The sequence below is a fragment of the Manduca sexta genome, chromosome 18 (genome assembly GCF_014839805.1).
Source record: "Manduca sexta isolate Smith_Timp_Sample1 chromosome 18, JHU_Msex_v1.0, whole genome shotgun sequence".
Taxonomy (NCBI): Eukaryota; Metazoa; Arthropoda; class Insecta; order Lepidoptera; family Sphingidae; genus Manduca; species Manduca sexta.
In genome coordinates this window covers 1683324-1701964 of record NC_051132.1, presented here as the reverse complement: position 1 = coordinate 1701964, position 18641 = coordinate 1683324, and the positions used below count along the sequence as shown (strand labels likewise).

Sequence of the window (18641 nt, the reverse complement as noted above, 5' to 3'; positions counted from 1 at the left end):
CGTTCAGTGGCATATTGACGTGGAATTAATTATTATATTGTGATCTCAAGAGAACAGTGCCTGATAAAAGATTACATCACACTAATGTAACTGTTTGATATGAGTGTTTATTCAGGCATTTATAATACGTCTTTAAAATTAGTGAAATAAGGATATTTAAAAAAATTAGGTATCATCATAATATTTTTATCTTTTAAAATCCATTGCGGTATATTTATTAGGATATTACAACGGAAAATTATAGGATAAGCATAATCTTATTTGAACTATGAGCGCCGTAAACGGCCTAGAAATCCTTCATACAACATTTTCAAGATAAAACAACTGTTTGGCTCGCAACTTGTCTTTATTTCGTTTTTTCCACTTTTATCAGTTTTTTAGCATACGGTAAATATTGTTTCCGCGTGTTTGGCGGGAACTTGCTAAAGTAAGGGTTATCAGTAACGCTAGATTGAACTTTGTCCTTTTCCGAGAGAATAGTTTTTGAAATATATCACCTCCTTTCGCAAATAAATATTCATCGAATGTTTTTTTAGGTAGGTTTACATGATACACTATCATGAAAAACCTAATTTCTATTCAAGAAGTATTATTAATAGGACTATAATTAACCATGCTGTTACCTACTGGTGATCTAGATTAATCATCTAACTGATATCGTTGCAAAACTCTCTTTTAAGTTATTTAAAAGAATATACCAGTGCGATAAACGCCAAATTGGAAATTAAATTATAACTTCATCGTAAATCATTAGTGACCTGAGATTTCACAAGCGAAAGTTGTTTCTCTATAATATTGTTTCTTGCAAATTGTACTCATTAGAAACATCACGTGGCGAGTAACATTTTCTTAACACAGAAATATAAAGAATATAAATTAAAAAAATAACTGTTCCCGTCAGTAAAACAAATTAAACAACTAGTCCACAAATAAGGTTAATTCAATAACTACATAAACTTCGAAGTTGCGAGTGTTAGCGGTTTGTAAAGTGTTGCCAGGTGTATTATAATATAAATATTATCAGGATTGGATTTATCAAGGTTTGAAAAAATTCGAACGTAAAATCCAGATATTTTCCTATTTGTTCCAGATAAGTACAAATAGGAAAATTGTATTTCAAGAAACTCGGCGAAACCGCGGCTAAAGTTTTGTTAGCTATAAAGAATATTAGGTAGTCACATTTTAATATGACAATTTAAACTGTTGTTCCTTTATGGTCTATCAAACAGTTCTTATTACTGCTATCGGAATTGCTAAGTTACGGCCAGCAATTGTCCTCCAACCAGGCTTGGCGTCATTACAAACTGATAGCCATGGTGTAAAACATAATTGCTTCTTCAATTAACTTGGCCATCGTCAACCAATGTTGGACACGATTTATTAGGCCTTCGTACACTTATAACAGGGATATAAAAATATATCCCGTACTCTTCAAAGTTTGTAGAATCAATTCATCAAAATATGTTGATTTGTATCCGCCCTAATAACGACCACAGTTCACAAGGTGTAAAACCCGCCATGCTGGCCCAAGTAAGTGTTCCAAGATCCGTGATCAGCCTGTGTATATATTGCATTTGACTTGCGAGAGGCAATCATCTTTTGTCAGTCAACATTATCTGAACTCCACTTCGGTTACCATCAAGTGCAGTGCACTTTGGCGTGCCTGTAAACTTTAAAGGGCATAACTGTGCCAACCGTCAGGGGATGTTTGATGATGTTATATCTTGCTTGTCGACATATTTTTAGTCATCTTTTCACTTATCATCAGGTGCAGTGAAGCTATTTTGCTGTGCTGTATAATAAAAATCTAGTTTGTAATATGTAGCGCTTACTATCATGTGGATCATTATCATTATCAACTACACGAACACTGTTTCCCCTAAAGATGTCCAGACGTATCCCTTATAAGTTATAAGTAGTCTTTGTAACATAATCTGTATTAAGTCCAAATGTTAACTGTCAATTATATGTATATGTAGTCTGTGGAGTGAAAAAATAGTCTTCTTCCTCGCTGGTCAATATGGAGTTTGCATTGCATCCAAGTTAATCCCTATAATAAAATAAAATTCCTGCTTCCTCCCACGCACAACAACATATAAAGCAGTCTTCACCAGGTTCCTGCTGCATTTATCATTAAAATTACATTTCGCATCACACCCACAATAACTGAATAAACATTTTTTACAACACCTTAATACGATCACAAAGATAATTGTAAAGCAGTCGCAACTCGCATGTGAGATAACAATCGCCAGTCAGACATGTCAGTGAGACGCGCGCCTTTAAACTATTCAATGCGATAGCGATTTGCAGAGATTGGCGAACTTGTATGGGAACCTGGTAATGGAAAATGCATCATGTGTCATGCGGAACTTGTGTTTTCTATTTGCTTGAGGCGCGATCGTGGCTTTTTCTCGAAATACTAGCAAGTAACTAGCGGATAGGTAATTTATAAATAATAATGTATAACCTATAGTCATCACAGAATAAACATGAACCAATAGACACATTTGTCAAAATCGGTTCAGTGGAAGTTATGCTAGAGTGGAACATAGTATGGATACATCGATAAGGAGTTAACACATTACCCTTTCGCCTCCCATGGTAAAAATATAAGTTAGTAAGTGTGATTACATAATTCGCAGCTGGAGATGACCACAGTTGCAGAGAGTGAAAGTACTAAATAATGTGAAGATTTTGAAACCAGGACATTTACTTAGTGCAAAAAAATCCCATTGAAAAATTATAAAACTCCGAGAGCAAGACAGTAATTGCCACCTTCTGCCACCCTCTTGATTTCTACCTAACTCACCGCAAAATGATAATAGGTTTTCATTCATTTATATCCCATAGGTCGTTATTACAAGAAAATAAACATTTCCTCACCTATCGCAACAATAACTTACGGCCCACGTACCGTCCCTTATTCTCAAAATTTTATGGTCCATAAAGCCATAAACTTATCATACTTGTCCACAGAACTATCGTCCTATCAACCCACAGCTCTATTTTATGACCCAACTTTTATAACATTTTAAAATTTACACTTAGGCGTTCAATGTGAAAAGTTCGAGATTGGGCGATGAAAAAATTAAAAGTTACCGCCGCGCCGGTGCGGATTTGGGCAGCGGCCAGGTGTGCCTCTTGATTCTGGAGTTTAAAGTGTTTTTGGCTAGTTGTTTTGGTAACATTGTGCTTCGTTTATTTTTTAATTGCAGTTTTGGGCGCGCGTTGTTCTAATGTATTGTGAGGGGATTAAATGAAGACATTTCTCTTGGAATGTTTGATTCTGTCTTGTGTTCTTGGAAGTACATTTGCTGATCCCGGCACAAGAAACAAATTATATAGCTGGTATAGTAGTTAGATAATCAAACGAACATTTTATAACTCATTATGATACCTATAATCATGCTATAATCCTTTACGGTCTATCATCTATATTCGTCAATAAAACTTCTTCGGAAACTGATTTGACAAATTGCCAAATACTATCAAAACAGACTTCTTTCAATAATTTCCAAATTCTAGTTTCCATGTGCCTTTGTATATTTCCGTTTTGTGGTTGGATTTGCTGGCTTCCGCTGTTCATAGTTTGTCCCTGGATCCTGTGCGTACCTCTGTGCCCTTCCTGTTTGCCATTAATACCAGGCTGGTGTTTAGGGTGGCAAGCTAAATCTAGTGAATTCGATCTTATTGATTAAGGTATTTAACTGAGATTAGTGTTGTTAAAAGAATCCATTATTATACCACTAATGCTCAGTTGTTTATAGTATTCTTTGGTATATGAAATTATATTAGAAGTCCTATCAAAATGTCCCACTTCTGGAAACATGTTTCTACGAGTCAAAAGTTGTTGACATAAACTTGAAACTGATCTTATTTTTGTTCACAGCAAAAATACCCATAAAAGGTGCTTCAATAATTACATAACAGAAAAGGAATTATAAAAAGGGAAAAACAATAGTTAACTGAACGTTCAACAATATAGAAGAAACAGAAAATCAAATGTGCCTTCTTGTGTACATTTTGCCTTTAATTGTGAGTCCTTTCGTCTCGTGTATACCGTGCTTCGACTGTTGCATGAACAGCATTGTAGCGGACGAAAACGACCAAAGATAATAAAAGTAACAAAGATTAAGCACACTGGAACACGTAACAAAAACTAAGCTAGATACATAAGCGAGCTTAGTTTGAATAAATGGTTATGTGAATAATAAATCATGCTTAGTTTCAAATGTGTTGCTGTTTCCCGTTGTGTGCAGCGGTGTGTCCGTTTCTTTTGAGTCCATTTATATCTTGTCTGCCGGTGATTTGCCCGAGCCTGGTGGGTTGTTGCGCGACAGATGAAGAGGACTTGAAATAGTCTATTTACTTCCGTAATAAAGGTCTGATATATTATTCTGTTTTTATTAATTATGTAACACATGCATTTTTCTTACTATAATAATTATTACTCTAAAGCTAGGAACTGCACTGCGCTGACAATAAATATTGAATGTAAATATAATCATTGCACTATTCTAGACATAAACCTACTCACTAAACATTGAATCGTGTAATTTTTTAATCAGATCCCAATAATCCGAAGCAACTCAAATACAAACAACGACAAACAAAATACAAAGTCGGCAAACAGACCGCCGCGAAGTTTTAAATTCAGTTTGTACGTGGCGAGTGGACGAAACAGTTCATAATTCTTGGATTATTCGGATGGACTAATTGATTTACGGAATTGGATTAATGTTTAAGGGTATTACTGACATTGTTTTAGAGTTTATGCGGTTTGTAAATATATTGCAATTCAAGATATAATATTTTAGTAAAAAGGTGTATACAGCATCCATATTGCATTGCGTGTTCAAAAACGGTGTGTTTCAAACATAGATCTTATTAATAAATCTCTGAAATGTTAGACAGAGATATAATAAGTGTATCTAAGCATCGTCAAACTACCTTGCCCGAGCTGGGAATGGAATCTCCGTGTTTAGAGGCCAAGTAAGCTCTCATTAGACCAATAATGGCGATGTATACCTGGGGAAGTAGAATTTATGTATGAATGTTGATCATGAAACGATAGGTTTTGGTTCTCACACACATCAACCCTTAGCCTTTTACTCCCGAAAGGTTAGGCAGAGGTGCAATTAGGACACCAATTTTTGTGAAGGGTGTTCTGGCCCATGATGTGATAGGAGGCGAATCTATCGCCATCTCGGGCACAAATTTCAAATTCAGGGTACTGAGTAGAAAAACTCAATACCACTGCCCAACCAGGGGATCGACCCGGAGACCTCACTGCAGTCGTACCGTAATACGACTACCCCTTCGCAGTTCATTCCTTCATTTTAAGTATCGACTGATTACAAAGTAGTTAAAAAAACTAAAGCCCTAATCTTTTCAAAACAAATTTACTATCGGCAATTAAGTACAATGCACAATTTGATAAAGAGCAGATTATTTATTCCTTAACCGTAATAATTATTCTTTGAAGTTTTTATTAGTACAATAGAAATCTAAGTTCAAGAAAAACGTACATTTACGATTAATTTGTTTTTGATTTTTAGTAGACTTTTCTGTGCTCACATTTCGTATATTACTAAATTCAAACTGAAACAACACAACACTAAAATCAAGTTAAATGTGTTTGTCTTATCAGTCTAATCAAAGCGAGACAGTTTCAAGGGGACGTTTCCTATCCTAAATTTTATCCCAGAAAGGATTTAGTATGAAAGCTAGAAACCAACACATTAAAATGTATCTTGATTGCGAAAAGGTCTGGAATTAGTAAACGCTAAATGAATTAGGTGGCAATTTAGACAGGCACACTCCGGTGGGCGTAGTTAACGAAGATCTAATCTGTACCTTACAGAGTGGACTAATCTATACCCAACCCCTAACAGAGAGTAACATTTCGGTTTTGCAGAGCCGCCTGTCAGTTGATATGTATACGTAATAATAATATCAGCCCTGTATTATAGTACTGTCCCACTGCTGGGCACGGGCCTCCTCCACTACTGAGAGGGATTAGACCTTAGTCAACCACGCTGGCCTAGTGCGGATTGGTAGATTTCACACACCCTCAAAAATTGCTATGGAAAAATTTCTCAATTATGCAGGTTTCATCGCGATGTTTTCATTCACCGTTGAAGCAAACGCTAACTCACAAAGAATACACACATCATTTTTAGAAAAGTCAAAGGTATATGGATTGGATATGGATTTTGAAGCTGTGGACATTCGTCTCGGCAGTATAGGTAATAGGTAATAGGTAGCAGTGGCAAAAGGTGAAATTGTCCAAAAGGGAACTCGATGTAATATATAGGTACTATTATGCATTAATGTGGTCTGTAAATTCTAATGCTAAGTATATAATTTTCGTTCTAATGATAATATATTCTACATAAACGGAAGCCGGTAGGAATCGGATTATATGGTCCCTTTGTCATCGATAGGTAACGTAGGTAATATTTTATTGCTTTGAATTTTGTAATATGTAGTGCTGTTGGCGTACCTGATTACAAATAAATAAATAATAGTTGTGGTTTTTTTTTACAATTTAAATATTGTAAAGATGGCTATTTGTAAAGTTATTGAGTTATTTTCCATTAGCCTTTGTCTGAAGTTCTGTCCGCGATCTGGTCTGCTCTTGGGATTAAGTAAGTTATAGAATGCAGATATAATGGGGCTTACTACGAGAAAAAAAAATGCATAAGCAGTTTCAGAGATAACCCCTGCATCCATATTACGAAGAACCTTTTATAATAATGTAAAGTAGTGCGACTGAAGCAAGTTCGGTTCCTAATGAGGCCCACCATCTTTGTTTTTGTTATTTTATAATTTCAGTGCACGAGATACCATGTTTCTTCCTATATTCTCGCTAATCTATGCCCGAGTCCCTTAACGGCAAAACTTTATTATTGTGGGATAAACATAAATTTAAAATCCTCAATCGGATAGGTGGAAGACGCCGCATTTCCCCCGAGGGGCATACACGGGCCACAAGTTTAACTAGCTAGAACATTAATTACTTCTGCTTCCTACATGGTAACTTATTTTGACTGTGCATTATTTCACTGGTGGTAGGTCTCTCATATGTGAGAGTCCGCCTGGGTAGGTACCACCACAATGTCTATTTCTGCCGCCAAGTGTGTAGTCACTGTTGTGTTCTGGTTTGTCATTGTAACCAGTGTAATTACTGGACATAAGACTTAACATCTCATGTCTTAGGATGGCGAGCGCAGTGGAATACCAAACAATACTTTGTAATTCAAGGTATTGGATGGTGTTTCTACTGTTTATGGGCGGTCGTATCGCTTACCATCAGACTAACGGCACGCTCGTCTCGTCATTCAAAGCATTAAAAAGGTATTACTACTTTTATTATTACTAGTGTACCCCAGAGAGATGCAGAAATGATCAGACCAGAGCGAAATTGGTCATACATTTACGCAGTTATAGAAGCTCACACCGAGCGTAAAATAGGCCAGATACTATACTGGGTAAGCGATCATTTTTGTTACGGTCGTGTAGTGCTTTATAACTCAAAGTTCTGTACTATTACTTACAAGCGTGGCGTTTAGCATCAGAGCCATTTGATCGTCTCATTGTGTCTCTCATTTAATTATGACAGCTAATGATTATTTGCCACGAAATATCCAATTATATATTCAAGTGTAAAATATGTTAGCGGTTTATTGTTGCCCGAACGCCGCACCCGTGTGTCTCAGTCAGCACTTCCTAACTAATTCCTAACTACCCTTAACTTGAATGTAAACTTGTCTTATATTGTTAGTTGTTACAATGTGTAAATTAAGTTCAATTGTGTATCTCGCAAGTTCACGACTTTTATCCTCTGAGGGTTAGACAGAGATGTAACAAGTGCATCGTCGAAATATTTTGCCCGAGCTGGGAATCGAATCTTCCTATTTAGAGGCCAAGTAAGCTTTCATTGATAATAGCAATGATGGATAAATAGAATTTATGAATTAATGTCGGCCTTGAAATTAGAGATCTCGGGTTCTCACAGGCATCACCCCTTGACCTTTTATTCCCGGAGGCGTAGGCAGAGTCGAAACTAGGGCAGCTACATTTCACCATGTCTGTTCTATCCCAAAATTTGATGGAGGCGAGCCTATTACCATATCGGGTACAAATTCTAGACCCCAGCTGATACTAAGAAAAACCTAATACCACTGCCTGACCCGGGATTCAAACCTGATACCTCAGAGCGAAAATCTTACCGCGTATGATCAGACAAAATATGTTAATTTGATAATCTTTATCGTATGTTATTTTTATGTTACAGATAAAATATTCACGAAAGCTTTAAATAAATAATATATTGGGCCTATCTTTCTGTGTGTCGACAAGCGATTATGGCTGGTCACAGACTTGCTGTCCAGTTGCGTACATAAATCAATGAAGGTTTAAGAAACTACTTACCTATAACATTTTGAATAGGAAGATAATTAATAATTTGCTGGTGGTAGGATATAGTTTATATCCGCCCGGATAGCGACCACCGTGCACAAGGTGTTAAAACCCGCCATATTGACTCATATAAGTGTGTTGCGTTTCGGGATCAGCCAGTGTGTATCCGGTTCCAACAGGCCGGCATAATTGTGTCGACTGACGAGGGATAATCATTCTATTGGACCCCACTCCACTTACCATCAGGTGCAGTGGAAAAAAATGAATAGAAAAATAAAACATCTCGTAAAGATTAAAATTTGTATATTCGGTATTTCGTATTTTTTTCATTTACATTTTGAGTTTGATAAGAATTTAATTATCGTATAATCAATCGATTATAGCTATAATTTATACAAAGTACAATAAAAACGTAACGTATATTTATATATATTAAATTAAATTATTCAACACATTAGCTATCATATATATTATATTGGTTACAGAATCTATAAGTATATGTAAATATCAATTTTAGAACAATATTTATTGAACAAGGTTTTTGTTATATAGTACAGAATTAGCCTATACGAGGTTCGATTCTGGAGGCGACAAAAAATGTTAATCATGCTAGCTTCAAGAATCAAACGCCGTAGTCATTAATTTAGATTTAAAAAATGTTCTAAATATTTTTTTTCACTAAAGAAGAATGGTATTTATACACTTTGGTAGGATGTACAACATAAACATTTGGAAACAACGTAACTTTAGACATTTTATGTATTTAATACTCATTTTCAACTAGATAAAATAAATTATTGCACATTGGCTGACTTGAGAGGTTATTAGAAAACGATTCGAACTTCAAAACATTATATTTACAAAGGTATTCCTGTTATTCAACTTTAGATATTTCAAATTGTTTTTAATACTGCATTCCTCTATCACTTGGAACGTCGCAAGACAGCCATTAGTTTCATAATGTTAACAATTTTATCATTCGCACAAATTTTACTAACAGTAAAATATCGCACGATCGATTCTAGAAAAATCGATTTTGAATCGATTTTTTCTATAAAATAAAACCCCACAACCAGCCAGGGCTCAGTGCTTGATTATGGAGTTCTAGATTCAAAAAAGGTTCGTTACTCCGCATTACTTACATCAAAACAAAATCAACCACGCACACGTTGGAAGACTATATGAGAGAGGTTTTTCAGAGAAAAACACGAAAAAAAAATAATCTCTAAGTTTTCTATTGCTTGACTTCAGTACAATACTTACGCTATAATTACGTCAATGGTGTTGCAATTATTATCGAATAACAACTAGCTTATACGATGTAACCTATCAACTAATCCAAGAATCTAGTTACGTCGATTTAGAATTAAATTGTCGTTGTTGTTCAATTTTATAAGTATACAATATATTTTTGCGTAAATTCAGAAATTTATTTACAATTTTGGAAAAAGATTTAAAAACTATCATCAGTCGTAGGTACAGTTGAGAACATTTAAAATAACTTTAAAATCTAATCATAAGTTTTTACAGAGAAACAGTATATGCACTATTGCAGATGAAACATAATTATAAAAAAAATATATATTGAGTATTTTAGAATAGTATGGCGAGAACAGGGAAAATTAAGTTTTAAATATATGTAGTATATGCAAAAAAAAAGAAATATTCAGTACATTTTATTATATCGTAGAAGACTATATATTATCGAAGGAACTTTATACAATATCTAAAATTAACGATCACGTATACAAATACTATATGTGGATAAAATTTTATCGAATAAAATTTTACATCATAAGATTAGAAAAAATTTACAGGAAGTATTTTGGTGTTATCCTTTTTGGTTGTAATTTAAAATGTATTAACCTACTATACACTAGTTCTAAGTACAATATTTACATATATTCAAATTATACAAAAGCGTCCAGCGCTTAAACAAATCACTACACCAAACTAGTATTCGCTATTAAAAATTTAAAGAAAACATTTTAAAGTATATTTACATTTTTATAAATTAAGTGCATTGTAATGTTGTTGAGTGCTCGTTCGATAGGCACAGAGGCGCAGTCAATAATTTATTTAATATAATATTATTCTACAGACATTGAACGTGTTGTGAATAAAATAGAATATTTTTTTTTTACTATTCATTTCAAATTAAAAAATACCGGAATTTATTTTCCGGTTAAAAATCGGGTATATGCAATAACTTCAGATAAACCAATATTTTGCGATTGATTTAAAATATTATTAAATTATACCGGTATTAGGAATTTCATTCACAACAAGTTCTGCCCTACATAGGTATAACACCGTATCTTTACAATGATTATTTAATGAATGAGTTTATATGAAACGTGACTTTTCATGTTTTTGCAAAAAATCAATCAAAAGTTTTGAAATGAAAGCCGTGCGTTTATTAATTCTACGAAAAAACTGATGTCGATACGAATTTAATATTGTTTTAATATGTGTTTTATTGAAATAGCTTAAAAAAATATTTTTGACAGAAGAGAAAGGCTCTTCTATGATTGATTATTTTATAAATTTTTTTCAAAATTGATTTTTGCAAAAACATTGTTAAAATTAACTTTTGAAGTAGACATTTTATGTAGTTGAATAGGAGTTATATTAATTGATTTAGATAATTATAAGAAATGTTTTCAATATGCATACTTTGTACGTATTTAAGCGTATGAGTATTAATGCAAGGGTAATATTTACATATTTTGCAAAGAGCAACAATAGTGACGTTATCCTTTAAATATATTTAGTCTAGTTTTATAGGAATTGTAAGCTCTTACGTTTTAGCTGAACCTATATTATGATCATATTTGGCAGTGTTTCATATATATTTTTTTATCTTTATTAAGAGAATTTAATCACTACCATCAACAATTTAGACAATGGATACACTGCAAGTAACACCTTATACCCTTTTATTTCGGAACATTTTTATCTGCGTCAAATATTGTTGCTCTTACAGAATCATATTCAAAAAACTCTAGCAATTTTATGATATTCCAAAAATACTAGAAGCTAACCAAGAAAATATCAAATATTAATTCCTTCTCTATATTGTACAGTTGTCTGAGGAATTTTATTCATAAGTATTACAATTTTCAAATCCTTTAGTGTTTTGCAGTTTTGATTTAATTATTCATTGAAACGGAGATTAGCGGAAAATTTACTTATTATCTTTTAAAGTTTTTTTTATGTTCATAATAAACAGACTTTATGATCAATGACAGAGCTAATGAAAATATCATCAATTTGTGGAAATTAAAAAAAAAAGGAAAAAACATTGAGAACCACGCATTCGTTTTTTTTTCTAAATAAGACCAAATAATGTTTTAACTGTTGAAAGACATAAAATGTACAGGTATATAACCTGTTTTGGTCACTGCAAGTATACCAAATTTTTTGTTAAGATTTAAAAAAAAAAGAAAATTGTTTATTAACTTTCTTAAATCCGCTTTTATTTTTTCCATTCTCTCCGTTTCAATTAATAGTACTATATACTATATTTACTAATTTTCGCTACAAATATCAAAAAGTCTACAAAAAAAGGAAAATATTTATATTTTTTACAATTCCATTTTATTTGCAAATAATACTAGTTCAAGATCACTCCACGTTTTAAAGCTACAAAAAAAAAAAACAATTATTAGCACCAGAGAAGAAATAAGAAGAAAGGTACCTAGTAGTCTATATCCCTTTACTATTGCGCGCCTTGAGATGCAAACATAGCTTTTAGCTAAATGTTATATAAGATTAAGTAACCCTGACTCTTTTTTGGCATACGTTAAGTTGCCACTTACACGTACACACTACAACGTATCAATTGTTTCAATAAAAAAATGTTAAACACGAAGTGACCTTCATAATAAGCCTAAAATATCAATAAGCAAGTTAATACTGTGGGATTATTAATTATTGCATTGAAAGTTTAACACTACTGTTTCATCGTTCTGTTCAATCGATTTTCAAAATATTGGTTACAACATTTTTTTATGAGCATAAAGACACAAGACTTCAAGAGTTCCAAGATTAACTTCATTTAGAAAAAACTATTTTTTAAGTATAATTTTTGTTGAATCATTGGTCAATAAGAGATAAGAATATTCTGGAAACCGACCAACCGCACTGTATCACTGTAACCCGAACCACCAGAGTCTATGAATGAATGATTAACGCACATTATAAAGAGCCGGTGTTGCCCGCTGCTGTGCCACCAGGATCCTGTTGGCGACGCAACGGTAACAACACACGTAGGCCAAACATCACTTGAACAGTATCCTCCTGAACGCTCTCCTAAAATCCTTGTTGAAGATCGTGTAGATCACCGGATTCAGCACAGAGTTCATATACCCCAGCCAGAAGGCTATCGCGAAAGCGCTGGAGGGTATCACGCATCTCCTACACGCCGCCTTGAGGATATAAAGGAAGAAGAAAGGCAGCCAGCACGCTATAAAACTGCCCATAATTAACCCTAGGATGAGCGTCGCTCGCTTCTCTTTCTTTCTCGCAAGCCTCTTCTTCTCTCTCTCAGGGTCGCGGGGTTTGTGCTGTTTAGGCAACGCTGGCTCTAATTCTGATTTGTTAGGTTGAGATTTCTCTTGTCTCCTATCTGTTTTCTTGAATATTCTAAGTTTTAATGGTTTGACGCCGCCGCAGCGACTGACGACTCCCGAGTCTGAGGATGAAGGCTCTAGCTCGGAGACCATGTCCGCGTCGATGGCGACGCTGGGCGCTCTGCCCCGTGACTGCTGGAGAGCTAGTTCTCCGTTGACGGAGAGGGTTGAACTCCTGAGAGGGCACGCGGCGAGAGGGTTTTTCGTCACTTGCGCTGCTGTCACCACCTGGAAGGGAGGAGGTTTGTTAAGGATTGATAAAAGGAGTAAAGATGGTATTTTAAGAGAAACTGGTAATTTATTAAATTATAGCGCTTAAAGTAATATTCTGATATGATCTAAATACTTTCAATATAGTAGGTAATTTTCAGTCTTCCGTTGTTTATCTACTAGATATCTCAATTCTAATATGGCCTTCACAATCGTCAACGGTTAAATTAAATTAGAACTAAAATCATAAGCACAAATTGATAAAGCTTTGACAATACACGGACGTCAGCAAGAGATCTGTGTAGTCAGTAGTCCAAAATTATATCTGTCTATACCTTGAGAGTGTCTTTCCTCTCGTCAGGTGGTGGCGGCGCGGTGTCTCCCGCTTCACTGGTCGATATGTCTGACGCTAGGTCGCAAGTCACCGTCGGTATTTGCACCTGGGGTGTTTCTATTGTCGATATTTGACTCTCACTGGAAACAACCAATTTTCTATTACACGAAGTAAAATTAGAAAAACTCTTAAAATCGGTGTAAAGAGCTGTAGTGTTAATAGGGGGTAGGGTTAGAAAAAATGAACAAAATACGCGTGGTAACGTCGTACTGTAGATGATTTTATTATAAACGCACGCTTGCCTTACCAAAGGATAGAGGTAGTGAAGTAGCAGTGGTTTACCATACGTTTAACCATTATGGACAACGAAGAGCCCTATTTTGTACACAACTGCATATTTAAAAAAAAACAATCATACCAGCTCGATCGACTTTAAACTCCTGCAACCATTCTATCAGATAAATCTGACTCCACAATAAGAGACGAAACGTGATCTACATTATTAAAAGTAAACTGCCTGCTCGGAATAGCCACCGCATGCCGGCACTTCAATGAAATTACAAGAGCAATAAGGTGGAAGAGAGGTTTCCTGCGCGTATTAATACCTTGGGAGCCGACTTGTTAAGAGTTTGCGTCGAGACCTCAGCGGGCCTGATTGTATGATCTTTGTTGGGTCTGGTTTAATTTTTCTTTGTTTCAGTGTGATTATTTTGACATTTTTTGTACCTGTGTTACATTGGGGAATAGCAATAATTAATACCTTTTACTTTTCAATTATAAAGTCAATTGTATATCATTAATACCTACTAACTATTCAATTGTATTTTTGGGAAATTGTGAGATCTTGAAGACATTAAGAATTGTCTTTGTTTACATTTTTGTCCTGACCAAAATAATAATAAACATTACATAACCGGATAATTTACGGTTTCCGTGACATTCTAGAAAAGAGAACATAAAAATAATACTGAAAACGTTTAAAGAAACTATTAAAACCAAATACAAACCTTAAAGATTTTAATATTGCAGAAGAATTTAAATGAGTTACAAATTCAAAAGATACTAAGAACGGTTTTAAGACGAAAAAACTGAAAAGAGCAGATCAAAATGAAATCTGCGAAGGTAGGTCTTATCTTAAATGAACTTCCGGTTCTGGAGTCTAGATTATCTGTTTTTACTATACAATGGCTAGCGGTCTAAGCCAAGCGCTAGTTTCTGCAAATTTATGTAAGAATGGCGAGAGATAAAATGAAAATCTTTTAAGACTTGAATTGAATGCTATTGGGAGATTTGTAAACTTTGTACGTTAGCATTTATTCTATTGTGCTATCGATTTTATTTGTGCAAGTGAATCGAGTGTTGGTCTTTTCTGGAAAATGTTTGTCCATACAACATGAAGAACTTTGAATTACAAATGCGTGTCATTGGACTTGTTACGAGTTGGTAGATATCTCCTATAATCAGTCTTGGCCAAAGACATCTAACAGTTCTTTGGTCTTGGTATATCACAGTCCATAATGTCCGCCTTGTTTTTCGCGGGCAATAAACGCGTTATTGTTACTCCCACTTGGGGGGTGAGTAGAACGATTATGTTGGCTTCACCGGTCTTACGGCCCAATGTCGACACTTGGGAGTACAGCATCATCCGAGCGAGCATTAAACCGAGTCCCTGACGTAAAAAAACGTAATAATATTTCGTAAAAAATTTAATTACGTACATTCATGTTGAGAAATACTCGTTTTAAATATTTAATTTACGCGAGTAAAAATTTAACAAAACCCCACAATAAAATACGAGAACTAGTTTTGTTTAGGTCTTTTAATAATTAATGGTTAGTAATTTGTAAAACCGGCGATAGCCTAGTTGGGTGTGGAACGGACTGCCAAGACGAATGTCCGCAGGTTCAAATCACAAGGGCACACACCTCTGACTTTTCTAAAATCATGTGTGTATTCTTGGTGAATTTATTGTTCGCTTTAACGGTGAAGGAAAACATCGTGAGGAAACCTGATAGGAATTTCGAAGGTGTGTGAAGTCTACCAACCCGCACTAGGCCAGTGTGGTGGACTAAGGCCTAATAATCTCTCTCAGTAGTAGAGGAGGCCCGTGCTCAGCAGTGGGCAAGTATATAATACAGGGCTGATATTATTATTATTATTATATTATTAATTTGTAAACCCTGGCTACAAGTGTTTGCTCTAATCTTTGTACCAAAAATAGTGGTAGTAGTTGTCTCCAGACGCTAGTATATGAGAGAAATATTATATAGCTTGTAAACTGAACTTTACAACATATTTTGCGTGTGATGCTCTGTCTCTTTATGTTTATAGTTGGAATTTAAGAGATTAACTTTAAGAATGAGGTCTTTACTATGATTGTAGATGGCAGGTTGTTAAATAGTTTCTACAACGGGCAAGGAAAAGGGTGTTGCGTCCTTTTTTAATTTTTTTTATTGTTTTGAATGACGAGACGAGCTTGCCGTTCACCTGATGGTAAGTGATACGACCGCACATAAACAGTAGAAACACCATCCAACTTGAATAAACAAAGTATTGTTTGTTATTCCACTGCGCTCGCCATCCTGAGACATGGGATGTTAAGTCTTATATGTCCAGTAGTTATGGCAGAAATAGATATTGCGGTGGTATCTACCCAGACTGATTCTCACATATGAGGGGCTTAGCACCAGTTTATTTATTAAGTTAATTTATTTCATTAGAGTTGAATTGCAAGACATTGCTTTAGATCAGAGGTGCCTTTTTCTCATAGACCACTTTCAAAATTTTGCTGTCCAGCAGACCGTTTTTTTGGTTTCGCGAAGAAAATGCATTATTCCTACTGCCAAGCCAACGCGGGCGGCGTCTGGACAGTTATGTTGGGATCTGCCTTACGACCTCCATCAATATTATCTGCCTACATTGAGAGATGAAGTCAAGCCAAAATGTGAGTACTTTACTATCAAACCAGATTATTCGTGGACCCCTGCTTACGAATTGTGGACACCTATCTTTTGGTCACGCCAGCGTAGACCCTCAAGTCGCCGGTGGATTCCAGGGTGTTCAACTGGACCACTTTGGGAATTAATGGTTTAGCTAGTAATGAAGTAGTTACCCATTATTATTAGTACTACTAAGATGGCCCTGGGGCATGGGGTGCGTGGAAGGCATGGGCCGCGTCCCCCTCGGCGGATTGCTAAAACTTGTTTGCTGCTCGTTCTGAAACAAAAATAATATATTGTTAAGAATAAAAGCGATTTTGATTAAAATAAAAAGATCTAACTCCCTCTTGGACAGAAATAATTTTACAAGAATATCACCAACCATCCGACCTCTGTCAAAATCGATGTCAAAATCTGTCAAAAGCCAAGTGTTTTCATAGCAAAAAGTGCAGGTCACGTCACAAATTATCCCATATATATATATGTATATCCTAACAATATTTAAATACTTTATGAAGCATATATATTTGCATACTACTGTTTCTTTGCAGAAATAGTCAATATGATAATCTATTTATCAATACGTTCTCTTCCATACGAAGTCGTAGGGCGTGACGTCACAATACTTAGCTAAGTATTTTGTGCAATATTAGTATATTTTTTTAAATTATGGCATAATGCTACTATAATAAAAATTTAAAGAATATTTCTTTCTTGTTAAGTAAACACGGTCACAGTGTATTTTACTTTTTTTTTCAAGTAAATTAAATTGTCTTTCTTTGTAGTTCCAATATTCGTTAATAGATGTCGTTGATACATTTTGAGCTTGTAAGATCATTTTCTAATCTAGCTCACGATGGCGAGAAAATGGAAGATTCAATATTGTTTTGTTAAGTTTCAATTTGCATAAACGATGCGACCTTTCTATTCATTTGTATTTTTGAACGATAAAAACTAAAAAGATTTTTAGCACGTTTTCAGAAAATGTACACTAAATAATATAATTATTAAAGTTGAGTTCTATAAACGAAAATCTACTTAAGGTAGATACCATTCAATAGAACAATTTAAAAGCCTTTTGCTCACTGTTTTATACGTTTTTTTCAATGTCAAGTGGAGATTGAACTGGTTAACCCTTGAACAATTACTTAATCCCAAACATAAACCAAACAGCATAGTCTGGCCTATTACCGAAATCAATATCATTCATATCCTATCTTAAGGCTAGTAAGCAATGATAAAAGGTGTGAAATTCATCTGGAACAATGATACCGATGATCGAGATAGTTTGTCAATTTCAACCGTAAGAAGATGGCAATAAGGATCAATGAAGGTACTGAGGAAATAATGACTCACAGGCCTGGGCCGCGGGTTCTTCCTGATGCCGCGCCTCGCCCGTGCCTTCGCAGCGAAGTATATCCTGATGTAGACGAACACCATGATACAGGACGGTATGTAGAAGCTGCCCAGCGCCGAATAAATCACGTATCCGATGTCGTCGGATACCTGCAACAAAACGTAGCTTCGTTAAACAGGTGCACCTGATGGTAAGTGGACGAGTTAAGATTGAATCGAATGCTGAGAGATAATTTCATCGTTATATAATTATGTCGGCCTGTTCGAATGGAGATGTGTATGGCTTATATTTTGTTTGCACCAAGCTTAGATTAAAGTGTGAGGACAGGTAAATAATTAGTATAGTAGTATTATCATCATAAGCTACTGCTGAACGTAGTAAGCCTCTCTCGAAGATTTTCACACTTGTTCAAAGCGGTCTGAATCAATATAAGGATTAATATAAAACATAGACATACGTCGATACAGCCTCGCTGACCGCTTCTCCATTACACCACGAATAATTCTCATTTTCAATATTCTTTTCAAAGAATTTAATCTATGACGCCATTGTCCGGACCACAATAGACCTTGTAAATTATAGGGTGGGTTGGGAGCCCATATGTAAAATAGAACAGAGGGATGACCGATTGCTTTCGGCGAAAGAAAACTGTTTTAGGATATTGTGTTCGAAAGCTAATAATGTGAACTATCATTTTATTAGTCTAGTGACACTGTTTTAAAAATGTTATGGTTTTTCTT

General features: G+C 35.0%; 1 protein-coding gene across 1 annotated transcript in view; it reads right to left on the bottom strand.

Annotated features, from left to right (window-relative positions):
* Window positions 1-9155: 9155 nt before the first annotated feature.
* Window positions 9156-18641, bottom strand: part of LOC115447622 (alpha-2Da adrenergic receptor) — a 386941-nt gene continuing 377455 nt past the window's right edge. Inside the window, exons 4-7 of the mRNA XM_037440030.1 lie at window positions 17901-18050; window positions 16718-16821; window positions 13607-13745; window positions 9156-13289 (exon numbers count right to left, since the gene is read on the bottom strand). Of these exons, the coding sequence (XP_037295927.1) occupies window positions 12711-13289; window positions 13607-13745; window positions 16718-16821; window positions 17901-18050 (972 nt within the window). The 3' untranslated portion in view covers window positions 9156-12710. The remainder of the gene's footprint in view (window positions 13290-13606; window positions 13746-16717; window positions 16822-17900; window positions 18051-18641) is intronic.